This window comes from Zosterops lateralis (assembly GCF_965231275.1).
Source record: "Zosterops lateralis genome assembly, chromosome: 4".
In the NCBI taxonomy this organism is placed as follows: domain Eukaryota; kingdom Metazoa; phylum Chordata; class Aves; order Passeriformes; family Zosteropidae; genus Zosterops; species Zosterops lateralis.
In genome coordinates this window covers 61,261,837-61,275,932 of record NC_139765.1, presented here as the reverse complement: position 1 = coordinate 61,275,932, position 14,096 = coordinate 61,261,837, and the positions used below count along the sequence as shown (strand labels likewise).

The following is a 14,096-nucleotide window of genomic DNA, read 5'->3' as shown; positions in this document are numbered from 1 at the left end:
TGCTAGTAATTTGCATTAAAGCTTCAGCTGGCCTAATCAAGCAGCTCATACATTTGCAAATCTTCATAATTATATGGTATTTCTCTCCAGTCCTTACCATTTCACTGACAGGTAAGCTTTGTGGGGTGATACACAATAACAAGTAGATTCCACCCCAAAATTAAGAAAACAATTTACTTTAGTAACTAAGCACAGACTTTCAGAGCAAACAGAAAATGTTAAAAAGCAAAAAGAAATCTCAGTGCCTCTGGAACCAAGCCTCTTGTACTTTATTTTAAAGGCAATCTGGTCTTTAAAAACAAACATACACACATCCCAAACCAAAAATGTAATATTACCTGTTCACTCTCCCAACTGTTTTACTACTTAACAACAGTGGGGCTGTTCATAGTAACATATTCTTGACACCAAGTTTTTATGGACAAAATACCTCCTTCAGATTGAATGTTTTGATCAATAAGTAACAAAAAGCTTCATATTAAAAACAATATTGTTTTATTTTGGTCAGCCTTGAAAATATTAGCTACTTAATATGAAGGTAAAACTATCTGTGAAGATACGTCATTCTCCCTCTTTGCAAGATTTTTGCAACCATACTAAAAATTCTGCCTAATAAAAGACACTTTTAAATATGGCTCTTCAAGAAAGTCAATGCTGTTATGAATGACTTGAAAGAAATTTAAACACTAATCCCTTCCCTGAAATGTAGTGAAAATCTTTTTTTACTTCCTTCTCCCACTTCTTGGTGAAGTGGCACCCACCCATATTCTTTACTGTTTCTTCTTCATTTTAATGGAACTTAAATATTTTTTCCCTTTTAACAAGAAAGTATCTGTCTGCATTTCTTTCAGTTGACTTCCTCTCCCAGATCTCCTAATGTTTCAGCTGACAGAAGTACTAAGATACGTTCAGTTCACTTCCTGACTGATCATCCAGTATGAAAAACTTCAGTAGTTGCCACCACAACCCTCAGAGAAATCAAGCATCCATGACCATCAGCAGCAGCCTGCCAGTCCCATGATATCCCTCACTACTACTAGTGGTGAAGTGTTTCTGGTCTCCTTTCACTCCAGGAAAGGAAGAGATGCAAGAGATTTGCTCCTACAGCATTGCTCTGCAACACTGGCTGCACAACTCTTTTAGAAAACCTCTGTCCAGAATTCAGAATTTAAGCAACTGGAATATCAGCATTCAAGACAACAGTCTTGTTTGGAGGTTAATTTTGAATCTGGGAGTGTTCCTCTGGCATATATAAGTTTTAGTCTATGGGGTTTTGATCCCTGAATAGCAACAGACCCATGCTTGCCTCTCTTCTCTGCAGAACAGGTTGTTTCTGCTTCAGGAGCAGCCTAGTCCAGAACATGGGCAGAACAGACAAAAGAGACAGAAAATGGCCCAGCTGTCAGGATTAAGAACACAGCTGTGAATCAGTCTTCATTCAGTAGAGAAACCAATGTGACCAGAAGATTAAGAACACCACACAAAAGCTTTGAGATAACAAGTATAATTTCAGCTATTTACATGTTCAGACATTTCAAAGTACCAGCAACTTCTGGTTTTGTCTTCAGTTTCTTTTCAGGGAATGTACCATTTTTGCTTATTTCAAGGCAAAAGCTTTGATGCTTCAGAAGTGAAAAAGGAAAGCACACTGTGGTTTACTCCAATCAGAAACTTACTGCAGCACAGCTCCAGAAGTGTGAGAAAACTCTCAAGCAAGTCAAAGCACATTCACAGCTGCTGAGCTGTGCAGCTCCAGCCAAATTAAACAGCTGGTAGTCTACTGAAAATCTCATTCTTAAAGGGACAAATAATCTAGAAAAGACAGCTGTATATCTGACACAAGCCTCCAAATAATCTACAACACATCAGATATTGCAGTAAAGCATCCCCCACACAGCCAGCAGGTGCTTCCAAATAGGGAAAGAGTTTCAGTTTGCCTTTAGATGTGTTAGGAAGTTTAGCTGGAAGATTCTGTGGGTTTCTCATTGTAATTGGCTCAGAGCCAGCACAGAAGCGTGGACTGGACTCTGAGACTGTAACTCAAAGTCTGTTGTTCATCTCATTGGGCCAAGGGCCAAAAAGCCCACCTAAGCTGTCAAGTACTAAAGAGAGAGAACAAAGAAACTCCACACTTTTTGGAGGTGTCTTAGCAAGGTGCAAGAGATTTCTCAGGCACCTGCGTGCGGCTTATTATTTGTTTTCTGTAGCATTTGTTATTTTGGCATTTTTACATATTAAACCTTTTGATTTACAAAACACCTTCAAAGAGCCATCTTGCTAATTAGTATTAGCCACATTTCTGCCAGGCTGGCCCTCAGAAGTGTAAGTAAAATCCATAAGAAATTGTAAAAAAGATACCATTAACCACAACAAAAAAAAAAAAATAAAAGGTCTAATAAAAATCTCACAATGTTTAAATTCTAGTTTGGTTTCCAGTTTTGACCACTGTTTTGAGGGGGGTGAGACTTAATTTTGCAACTTCTCTCATCTAAATAATCACTTATCTTGATCTGTGACCCTGGATATACAGGTACCACATGTTCAGTTACTTTCAACAGGCAGGACACACAAGAAAGACAATTTCTTTCCAGACACTTACCAACTCTTGAAGCCTAAGAAATGCGGGTAGGATGTTTGCTTCCATTTCCCTCAGCTGTTCTGCTCTATCCAGAACCTTTTAACAAAGCAATGATATTATACAGACAGTCAACTCCCACTCCCACATGGACTTAAAATTAATTCTTAGCTGCTGGAAACTGAATTGGAGAGATTATTGCTTCAAATTATTGCTTCCAGGAAGCCCAAGGAGCTCTGAATCTAAAAAAACATACAATCCCTAGACAAGCAACATTCTCATGCCTTATGGCAGGAAGAATTGTTATTCAAGTCCAGTCAGGAGTATCACAACAAAGTCATGATATCTTTAACAACCACTGAAACCTCCATTTTTTTTTCCCAGAATTATTCTTATTTTTCAAATTTACATGTAGTACAGTAGCACTGTAACTACCTGCTTACTCTAGGAGAGTTATCTTTTCCTACTAAGAAATTATTTTTCAGAAACATATAAGAGCTGGTATTTTAAATAATTAGCTATTATCTATTAGCTTTCATCATATACTGAACTGAATTTTGAGAGAAACTTTTCTTGCCAGTTTGCAGCCTAGGAATTTATAGGATTTATGGCAGGCAAATCTCGCATAGCACTAACAGACATGTAGCATATGTACAGCTTAAACAAGAAACATCTTAAGCAAATAACATTTTAGAGTCTGAAGAATTAAAACAGAAACATGAAGACATGCATGGATATCCTTTGGTAAAAAATGCGTATTCCCAGCACACCTAAAATCTTGACAAGAATGAAAGAAGATAATAGAAACACATTTCTTTTGTGGCTTATTTACTACCTGCAATATAAATCTAAATTCTGAAATTCATTACTTCTTTTGAATTATTGCTGTTGAGATAAAAAATATAGGTCCCTAGAAAAATATATATTTTTATCCTACTGCATATCTTCTCTCCACCAAAATCTTAGGACATCTATCATTCCTATTGCCCACAATAAGGAAAAGAATTTTGTGTGTACAATCAAACGTTTTCTGAAAATATTATTTCAGAATCCCACCACTCAAACCTGAAAGAATATCTCTGCATCACTATCTCACACTTCTTGGGAATTTATTTAAAACTACAATATATGATTTTATACTGGTATCTGCATTTGGTTCACGTAATAAGTGACTTCAGGAATGAAGACTGTTTTACACTACAGACCAAAGAGAGGCTAAGTATTTTTACTAACAAAATACCAATTATTGGACCAGTGACACGGAGCTACCAAACACAAAGCTTTAAGGTCTGGACCTAAGCAGATCACACTTTTCAGTCAAATGGGAAACTGCAGCACCTACTTACAGCAGAAAAAATATACTGTGGCTCTGTTTTGTGGAAAATGTCAAGTGGTTCACAGAAACAGCCTTCCTGCAGGTCTATAAATCTATGCTTTATTCTTTGGTGTCCATATTTACTTGTCAGTCTTCAAGTTTTAAAGAAGCCTATACTTTCTAAAACTGATTGCTCACTTACATTAAAAAAAGTGGCTTGATACTTCTGTAAAGTGCTAAATATTGTAAATGTATGAATGACTGCAAGTTATATCTACTCCAATTTTTCATAAGCAATCACAAGCATTCAGCACCCATGCTTGAGTTAAGACAAACATTTAGAATTCTTTGCTTGAAAGTAAACATTTATCTTAATTTACTCTGAGTTAATTGAGCTGAAATATTCTATTATTTACTACTGAAATTAAATAGAATAAGTTAGCATTGCCAGTTTATGTTACCAGCACACTGGTCTTCCATCAGTCTCAATTTAAACCAGTCTACAATAAATGCAGATGACACAGGTTAATAAACATGAATTGATTTCTCTCATTCCTGTCTGTTCTCATGCAGAATGTAACTGAAATACTAATTTAATACTTAATTCTTCTGAGGCAACAACTATTTTCATGATATAATTGAACCTTTGTAGTTATTTAATGCTTTATTTTCTACAACCATTGTTCAAGAACTTTCTAATTTTCTGAGCAATTCCAATTTTTATAGAATACATGAAAAATTCTTTACTCATGTAGAATAACATTTAATCCAAATACTAATCTGAAAGTAAGACTTTACTATAAGAAGTATTATGCAAAATACACTGAAGGTTATTAGAGAGATAAATTTTGTGCTTATGGAATTGCTGAGGAATGTCAATATCACTTTGTGACAGTAAGCTCAATTACTTGTCTGTTTATATCTTTTTATCTGTTTTAAGTGTTGGTACTTTATTTTCTTCATTCCGCTTCTAAGAAGTACATCAAATTTATTAACCTTGTGACCCAGAGGAAACTATAAGATAGTACTGTTTCCACTAAACATGATATGAAGTTATTTAACTCAGTGGAAAAGTATTTTTAAATGGGAATAAAACATATTTAACTATAATCTGTGAAACAGAATGAAGAACGTTCAGTATAATTATGAACTTCTTGTTTGACTGCAAAAAAACCCCGAAGCAGTATGGGCACATTGAGAGCTTAATGACCCTGGGCAATCCCTCTGCATGTTTCCAACACCAATCAATCTGAACCACGTTCTTGTTTCTTAACTAATCAATTTCAACTCTTTAAAAAAAACCTTAATTCCTACTGCTGGCCTAAAATTTTGGTCTGAATATTCTGCAGGTCCACACTATATATATACATTTACACATCACTGGTACTACAGCTTTCATATTGTCCTTTCATCAGACCTCTTGACTGAAATTTGTTTCTATGTTCATGTCTCAGCACAATCAATGCTGTTATTGTCTACAAATTTTGACTCCTTTATGTAGTTAAGATTATCACAGTAAAAAAAAAACCCAAAGACCTAAACCAAATCCTAGTGTTCTAGTATTACACTGATTCAATCATTCCTGCAACCTAAATTCTGATTATTTTTTCTGCAATCTGCAGGAATTTTATTTATCATATCATAAACTCGAGCATATCATCATTTTTCTCATTGCAGTCCTTTTTTTCCATCCTAAATTTTAAACTACAGGTCCAGTCTCTGAGGGCCACAAGCGTAGCTGAATGTAAGATGTAAGATCTCAAAAGTACTTTTACAGAAGAAGTTATGAATTTTAGTTGCTTAATATTATCCTTAAGTTCTGTTCTAGCCAACCAAGCCTTGTCATTTGCATTCTCCATATCCCCTTCTGCACTATTCCCCCCCTCTGCTTTCTCATTAGTGATGCTATTTTCACAAGGAAACAGACAAGCATGACTTACTAATAATAAAGCAAATACATGTTCCCTATATTAAAGACTTAGTAACACTATTACATCCCCAATTTAAATGTGTGGTATCATTTACATCCATTATTAGTTATGCTATACCATTTTCGTGTAGAAAAAATTCTAAAACCAGGAAAAATAGAGAACTTCATCTAAAACCTGTAAGCCAACAGAAAGAATCTGTCAACAGGTTCTGAATCTGCTTTATGGAGAAATTTTTGTGCAAACCTCGATAAGGCACACATTGCACATCCAAATTATCCACAGCCATTACTCACACTCTCTTAGCAGGAATGGGATGGACATTACAATGAAATGACTCACAAGGTACAATGTTTCATCCTGAAGCTCCTGAGTGGCCAAAGCTTGTTTAAACAGACGGACAAAGTCATTCAGAGTATCACAGCGCACAGGAGACGTCTGCTCTGTGCCAGAACAGCCTTGCAGCTGGATGAGGATTTCCTCCAGAAGAAGGCGTGATGTAAAGCATTCCACACAGTTCACAAACACGTGAGGAAGCTGAAGAGAACAAGAAAAATTATACAACTGCACTTGGCTTTTTCAGTGTAAATACTCCAGAAAGAGTTTTCTCTTCCATATGAGAGAGTGAAAGAAACCATAACCTGCCAACAGAATGTAGAGCAGAAACCGAAAACGCTTGTTAAAAAAAAAGGATCAATTACATACCTAGTCAAAATATTATGTATCACAAACTGAAGAGAGAGCTAATGAATCTTCAAATGGAAGTATACCTTCTAATTATGTTTTAAAACTGAAGCACAATGCATCCTTTAACTATGTTGAAAACTTGTGAGCAATATACAAAAACAAAACCAACCAGCATTTAGTTCAAAGAAATTTAGACAACTGTAAGACATTACAGTATCATAAAATGGTTTATTACGAACTACGGTGTTGAGAAAACACAGATATCTCAACCTTATATTACAAAGAAAGTAATCTCCCCAGCACATTCCCCAGAATTACTGTGAATGTTTCTGGCATTCAATGCACACAAATGATAAAATGTAAGCTTCTATATCAGACTCATGTGATCAGCATGATTGTGCAGAACATTTGCAGAAAACCAGATCTTTCCAGAGCAAAGAGTGAGTAAAAAACCCAGAGTATGAGATGAGATACATTATAAGTATTAATTTAGTAATATTGAAAATCTACAGTGATGTGTCTTTAAATAGAAGACACTATAACCTATAAAATAGTACCAGTAGACAAACCTGCCTAAGGCAAAAAAAGATAATTTTCTAGCAACTCTATTTTTAAGACATAGCTTATCTGCACAACTCCATAATCTCTGGTAAGGCAGATGCTGTTTTTCACGCTGAACGTTAAAACCTCTGGAAAACATTAGTCATTGGGATGCAGGAATGTGATTGTCTATAACAAAAAATAAATTCAAGTACTTCGTTCCAGTCTTCCTACTTAAAATACAATATGATTCAGCAGACGTGGGGAAGTGTGGGTACATGCTGGCAATCCACTCACACAGCATGTAATAAAAAGCTTTTCTATGATTTTGAACACCATTAAGAGGGCTCCATCACCAAAAAACAGCTATTCAAAGTGCTGCACCTCCACAGCAGAAGGAAAGCTGGGTGCCTCAGATGTGATTCACCCCACCACAGCACACAGGAGACACCCACATGTGGCACAAGGAGGTTCTGTAGAGAGTTGCAGCTAAAAGCAGCCACTCCCCAGGGCCGGGCCACACCTGCACAATGTGAGGGGGTCAGTGCTGTGGGCAAGGTGCCAAAGGCTGCTTCATGGAAGAGCATCATAAACCCCTTCTACCTTCTCCCGTCTCCCTAGCCTTCTACCCTTCTCCCCCTGCAGAACTGTTACTGAAGGGGCTTCTGCAGAACACCTGCAGATCCTACAGATAAGTGATAAGCTTCATCTGGACAAGCTGAAACACACAAGTGGAAATGCGTTACATGTGGAAATGTGAATGTGGTTTAGGCAAAAAGCCGGCACCTGTCATTGGATTTAAATCCCTGAATTTCATGACTGACAAAAACAGATATTAACAGATTCAGAAGGAAATTTCTGTAATGACACCTTTCAACTTAAGGAGGACTTTAAAACATGTTTTGGAAAAAATTAAAACAAGGAGTCAATGGAGTTACTTAGGCTAAGTCATGGAGACAAGTTGAACAATATTTGCCTCCTTTTTAATCTTCATTAAACTTTCTTTAAAAAGTTATTATAATTTATATTATACTTCAGTATGCACAGTTTTATTTTATCCTAAATGCCCTAATGAGCAGAGTGATGCATTCATGACACAGTAAGTGGAGGAGAAGAATCAGGAAGGCAGAAATGGTTGAGGAAACAAACCATTTTGAGAAAGTAGAGGCTATTTTTGAGGACCCATGGTTATAAATTGTAAATTCAATATCCTTTGTGACCATTCTTACCTGTAAAGTAGTTAGAAGGGTTTGCATCACATAAGTCTTCCCACTAGATGTATGTCCATAGATAAAGATGGATGGAAAACTAAACTGTTGTCGCTAAGGGGAAAAAAAAAAGTTGTTGTTTCAATTCTTCTTTTCATTCAACAGATAAAAGATTTAACAATGAACTTTTCCCCTGAAAGAAAAGTTATCTCCTAAATTGAGGCATTAAATACAAAATACACCAATTATTATGGAATTAACAAGATCAAGTTTTATGTTACATCTTTGCTAAAATGCTGGGAGGGTAAGTTACAAGAACCAAGTATCACAGAACTGCCAGTGAAACTGCCATAACAAACAACAAAACACACACACAGAGAAAAGCAGTGGGCTCTTAATTCAAATTAGTTAACTACCTGAAACAAAATCTTGAGAAGCACAAATTGCAAGCCATACATTCCCCTAGCTTCTGCAAACACTACAAATTGCTTTTCATTAGCACCAAACAGAAAATAATTAAATAGTGTGAAGGAGGAGATGGTAAAGCTTACTCTTCTTTCACAAAGTAATATTTGATGTATCTATTTATTTAATGGTCCTGATGCTGTTTATTTCATGTATTTTTTTTAAGGTGTAAGAAAAATAACTGAATTATTCTCTTGTTTCCCATTCTGAACAGGTTTTCACACAGGTAATGAAAACACAGGTTTGTGTTTTCATTTGTAAGAATTTTGTATATTGATCTTAAAATAATACAAAACCAAAATTGACACTTTAAATGAAAAACAACAGTCAATTTATACAAGACGAAACACTATTGTGCAAGACATGAAGGTTTGAGTACCTGTACATTGATCAAGAATTGAAGTATCTATTTTTGAGTTGTTGCTACTATGCTTGTAACATACACATAAAACTTGAATACTGTAATTTGATGTTATTATTAGTAGTATCTGTAAATAAAGACAGAAAACAGATACTAATTTCCAATTTGCTACTGAATGTAAGCAGACATTTCTGCAAGCAAACTGCTTATAAGTTTGCAGATAAAAATCTCCATTACTTTTACCACAGCTTTGTAAAGCAGTAACAGAATCAATTACAAGCCAGTGATTTCTCCCTCTTATGACTCACCTCAAAACTGCAAAGAATCAGAACACTTTAATGTACTTAGAATTCAGGCATTCAGATACTAGATTAACAGGTCAAAACCAAATAACTTTCCACACTGACATTGAAAAAAAATTACCCCAGAACTTTAGATCTAGGAGGAAGAGACTTACTCCCTGGTACTAACTGGCAAAGACAGAACAGAGTTGTGGCAAAATCAGTCATCAGAGAGACAAAGACAAAACTAACTCTAAGTTTGTTTAGGTCCTTCCAGCTGCAAGGCATCTTTCAACCTGCCAGCATACTAGATCCTGCTGCCGAACACTAATGTTAAAGATGGTAACAGAAAATTCAACTTCAACAAAGAGGCAACCAGAGCATGTTCACAGTGACATCACAAAAACACCCTGAAATTTCTATTCTCCCCCAAGGCAGTGCAAGCCCTTTGTTCTGTTCAAACACAGAATACAAAGAGCAATGCATAGAATACCTCGCCAAATATCGACAGCAGCGTGGACACCTGGGATTCCCGACAGGGCACCAAACTTTCCAAGTGAAGCAGGTCATCTGCTGGGTATGCTGGATGTTCAAGATTAGGCATTTTGATAGTCCTGTAGTTTGTCACCTAAACATGCATGTCCCTTTTGAGCTGCAGAGACAACAAATAAAGTGACCTGGAAAATAAAAAGTTTTCATTATCATTTGCTTCCATACACAAAAAGAAAAGGAATGGCAAGTGACATAAAATCTAAACAGACATTCCAGCTCTAGATAAGATATGACAGACTTATGACTATGACAGACTTAAAAGATTTCATCAAAATTGGACCTAACTATGTAAGGCATTGTATAGACATTTCCACACCAGACAAATCCAAAAAAGCAAATCAAAATGGAAAGGTATATAGGATATGAGCAAATCAATATTAGAAAGGATTATCCTAGTTCAGTTAACTGAGGAATTGCACATTTAGTTCTAGTTTTATATACATTTAAAAGTAGCAAGAGAAGAAAAGTGAGTAAAGTAGATTAGTCACAGATGATCACCTCCCTGAAGAGTAAATAAACAAGGATTTACAAACAACAGGAAAGTGGTAGGACATAGGGAAAGATAAGGATGACTAAGTAATAGACTACTAGTTGCTAATCCCATCTTGAAAGGAGCAGGGGCAGATGAAGAAAATTCAGTTGATGGTAAAGACTGGAAATACTCCTTAAAAATAGGAGTCCAAACCAGTTACATAAGACTGTAATATTATGACAAGCTACCTTTTAGACAAGTACTAGATAAGGAAAAACAAAGGTCTTGATTGCTATAACACTGAGATGGCTGAGTTTTAGTGACAGAATATAGAAAAACACCTCAAGCAAAGATATTCTTTGTCTGCACTTCTAGAACTGCTGGAAAGATGGTACTTTTACCTGTTGTGATACAGACAACAAGCAGAGAGACAACTGAAATAACCTCAACAGCTGGATTCTGCTTTGTCAAACATAACATGACAATCAAAAAGGAAGTTCAGAAATTTCATTAAGGCAATAAAGATATCTCATCAACTGACAGGATTATCTGTATGTTATCAAGACAAAGATAAAAAACAAAGCACTCCCAACTATTTCAAATGCAAGTATCTATGGACAAATTCACTATGCTGGTTATAAGTACAACAGCACGGGAGAAAAGATTATGTTAGCAGAACGAAATCAGAAATAACAAGGTAAAAGGAAAACAAACTGTTCTGAAGGAAAAATAAGTAATTCACCTACTTGAAAGTAATCACATCACACATAAAAATGACTACAGTTAGATATCAAGAAACTAAGCCTGAAGTAACTTGAAAAATAAGTTTGTTTGTAAGTCAATCACATGTTAAGCATGGGAAATCAAAGTAATGCTGCTGTCAGGGGCAAAAAAACCCCAACAATCATATGTATCAAGCAAACTACTCCCTATACAGAGAATCATACAAATAGCCTTGGACCTTTTTATCAGCTTTGAACGGGTCTGAGTATCTCTCCATCATATCTACTCAGATATCTATTCAAAATGGAACGGAGACACAAAAATAAAAATTAGCTAAGTATATCAAGGAGGAAAAGAAAAAAATTATGACAGGAGCCTCTAAAACGAAGGACCAACAACGGGGGCAAAAGTTCTAGAAAAAGGCCGAAAAAACTGTGCAAATATAAGGAAAAAAAAAAAAAAAAAAAGACAGCCTTTTTGCTCCACTGGCTACATGAAAACAGGGCTTGAATATGGCCTAAATGCATCTAAAGCTACGAAGTACTTCAGCTTTTCCAGGCCACTTCCAGGCCACTTCCAGGCAAACTTCCCTCCGCGGAGGCACAAATCGCCTGCTGATCTGCCAGCCCTGTCTGTTTCTCGCACATCCCTGCAAAGGGCAACTTTCACCAAACACATTTCAGGCCCTGGATGGAAACCTACATCTCTACGGGCTGTACAAACGTAGGTGTCTTAACCTCCAATGGGACTCCATTCACGAGCTCACAAGAGAAAGGATGCTTAGAGCAACGTGTTCACAAAACAATTCATTTAGATTAAACGGCAATGATAACACAAAGATAAGTTATCAGCCAAAGCTTGAATTCAGGGTATTCCAGCCCAAGGAAGGCTCTGTGTGTGACTCCAACCAGACTAGGAAGGTGCAAATAAACTTCATGGCGGGACTTCATTATTTACTAGGACTTCTCTCAACTCACTGGTCCTCAAATACCTACACTTGGCAGCCTTTCCACACTCTAGCATAAAGGATAACAAACAAAAATGACAGAATTTAAGCGATTAGCACGGTTCTGAGGACCCTCAGGGCCCACAAGCCCCTGGCCGGCACGGCCATGCCTCGGCTGAGGGGGAGTGACGACCCTCGGCCTCCACCGAGCGCGGCTCAAGGACTCCTTCCGCCACGCGTGTGAGGCTGAGGGCGCTCCCGGCCCAGGGGGCAGCTCAGCCCGCGGCGGTTTCGCTCCCGCATCGATTCCCACCGAGAAAGCGAAGCGGAGCAAAAGCAGCTCTACCCCGTCGGCTCCTCACCGCGCTCCTTCCCGCCCGCCCCGGCTCCGCTCACCGGCTCCTCACTCGCTCCCGCCGCCGCCGCCGTGTGCGCCGCCTCCCCGGCACCGCGCATGCGCCGTGACCACGGCGGGTCCGCCTGGGGCGGGGCGGGGCGGCCGTGAGGGGAATCCGCCAGTGGCCCAGCCGGGGATCCCACGGGATATCCTGTGTTATCCCCAGGGAGACCCGCCAGGGCACTGCCGCTTACCCAGCCGGGTATCCCACGGGATATCCTGTGTTGTCCCCCAGGGAGAGTTCCAGGGCACTCTGCCACTTACCCAGCCGGGTATCCCACGGGATATCCTGTGTTATCCCTCAGGGAGAGCTGCAGGACACTCTGCCGCTCACCCAGCCGGGTATCCCACGGGATATCCTGTGTTATCCCTCAGGGAGAGGGCGCTGCCGCTGTGGGAGCCCCAGGGCTGAGGCATTTCTCCCACAGAGACAGGCGTGAGAGAGTGTTGCAAAATGCGAAACATATATAAACTTTTCTTAAGAAGGGATGTTCTTTGATCTTTGTATACTTTGAAATCCAATCAACAAGGAGGGAGAGTTAATCCGTGAAACAGAGAAAAGCTAGCAAGCTCAGAGTGGGGACCAGGTGTTAGACGAGTTACCCGGTAAAAATGCTGTGTTATAAGGTCAAGAGCTGGAAATGTTTCAATGTTTCAATACCCAAATGAAACATTCAATGTTTCGGGGGAGTTTAACAAGGCTTGGGAAGAAGGCGGTACTAGTGACAGTGGACACAAAGGATGCACAATTTCCGGGCCTCAAGGACAGTTGGCAGAACACCCGGGATAACAAAAAAACTTAAAAAGCCAATTGTGCCAAATCAGCTCCGACAGGCTAAAAGGTAATTCCTGCAGGGGCAGATGGTGGCCTTGGACCCAAGAAACCCCCAGAGCCAAAAGAAGAGAAAGTCTGAGCATGCAGACTAATTAGGATGAGAAGCAAGAGACTCATTAGCTAATGAATACTAATTAATAAGAGAACTCTGTAACTTGTAGGAAATTAACAATAACTCCATTGTTTGCTAAAATGTACAAATAGTAAAAAGTTTTGATAGTTGGGGTGTTTGATTTCTGGAATATCACCAAGTGTCAAGGCTTGTGCAGTTCAGGAAAAAATAATCAGTGTCTCTCTTGAGTGTATAATTATTGGCTCGTTGCACACCAGGGAACAAATCTGATTTTTGTGGACAAGTGGAGCCTAGCTTACACATATAAAGTGCACATAACTTACATGTATCTTACACAAAACTGCTTAAAGCCAGGTCTGCAGAGCCTCTGCTCCACTCAAGCTCTGAACATACATAACTGTATGTTCAAATTACAGCTGAAGTTATACTGTGCATAAGCAGTGCACACTGTATTAGAGGGATAAATGTGACAACTGCATGCTGGGTTATGAAAGCTAAAGTGATAAACTCCTTCCATACTCAGAGTTGGGTGAAATGTTAAATAAGTAAATAAAACTTACTTGAATCAAGCATGGCTTATTTTTAGCAGTCAGGTTTTTTTGTAAATACGCATGTACATGCACAATCATCAAAGCTTGGCCTGAAGAGTATTTCAGATCTTTAGATACATATTGTAAATTTATAGACCAGAACCAACTTGAATGGAATTAGATAAAGAGAAGCAAAAAAACCCCAACA

At 38.2% G+C, this 14,096-nt stretch overlaps 1 protein-coding gene across 2 annotated transcripts in view; it reads right to left on the bottom strand.

The window, feature by feature from the left end:
• Positions 1-12,499, bottom strand: part of ORC5 (origin recognition complex subunit 5) — a 66,135-nt gene extending 53,636 nt beyond the window's left edge. The window contains exons 1-5 of one of the 2 annotated variants that reach the window (XM_083860446.1): positions 12,450-12,499; positions 9,854-10,037; positions 8,275-8,367; positions 6,161-6,355; positions 2,600-2,674 (exon numbers count right to left, since the gene is read on the bottom strand). In XM_083860446.1, the coding sequence (XP_083716572.1) occupies positions 2,600-2,674; positions 6,161-6,355; positions 8,275-8,367; positions 9,854-9,964 (474 nt within the window). In that variant the 5' untranslated portion in view covers positions 9,965-10,037; positions 12,450-12,499. Of the gene's footprint in view, positions 1-2,599; positions 2,675-6,160; positions 6,356-8,274; positions 8,368-9,097; positions 9,197-9,853; positions 10,038-12,449 lie in introns of those variants that run through there. The other variant, XM_083860447.1, reaches the window with a different exon arrangement.
• Positions 12,500-14,096: the final 1,597 nt, after the last annotated feature.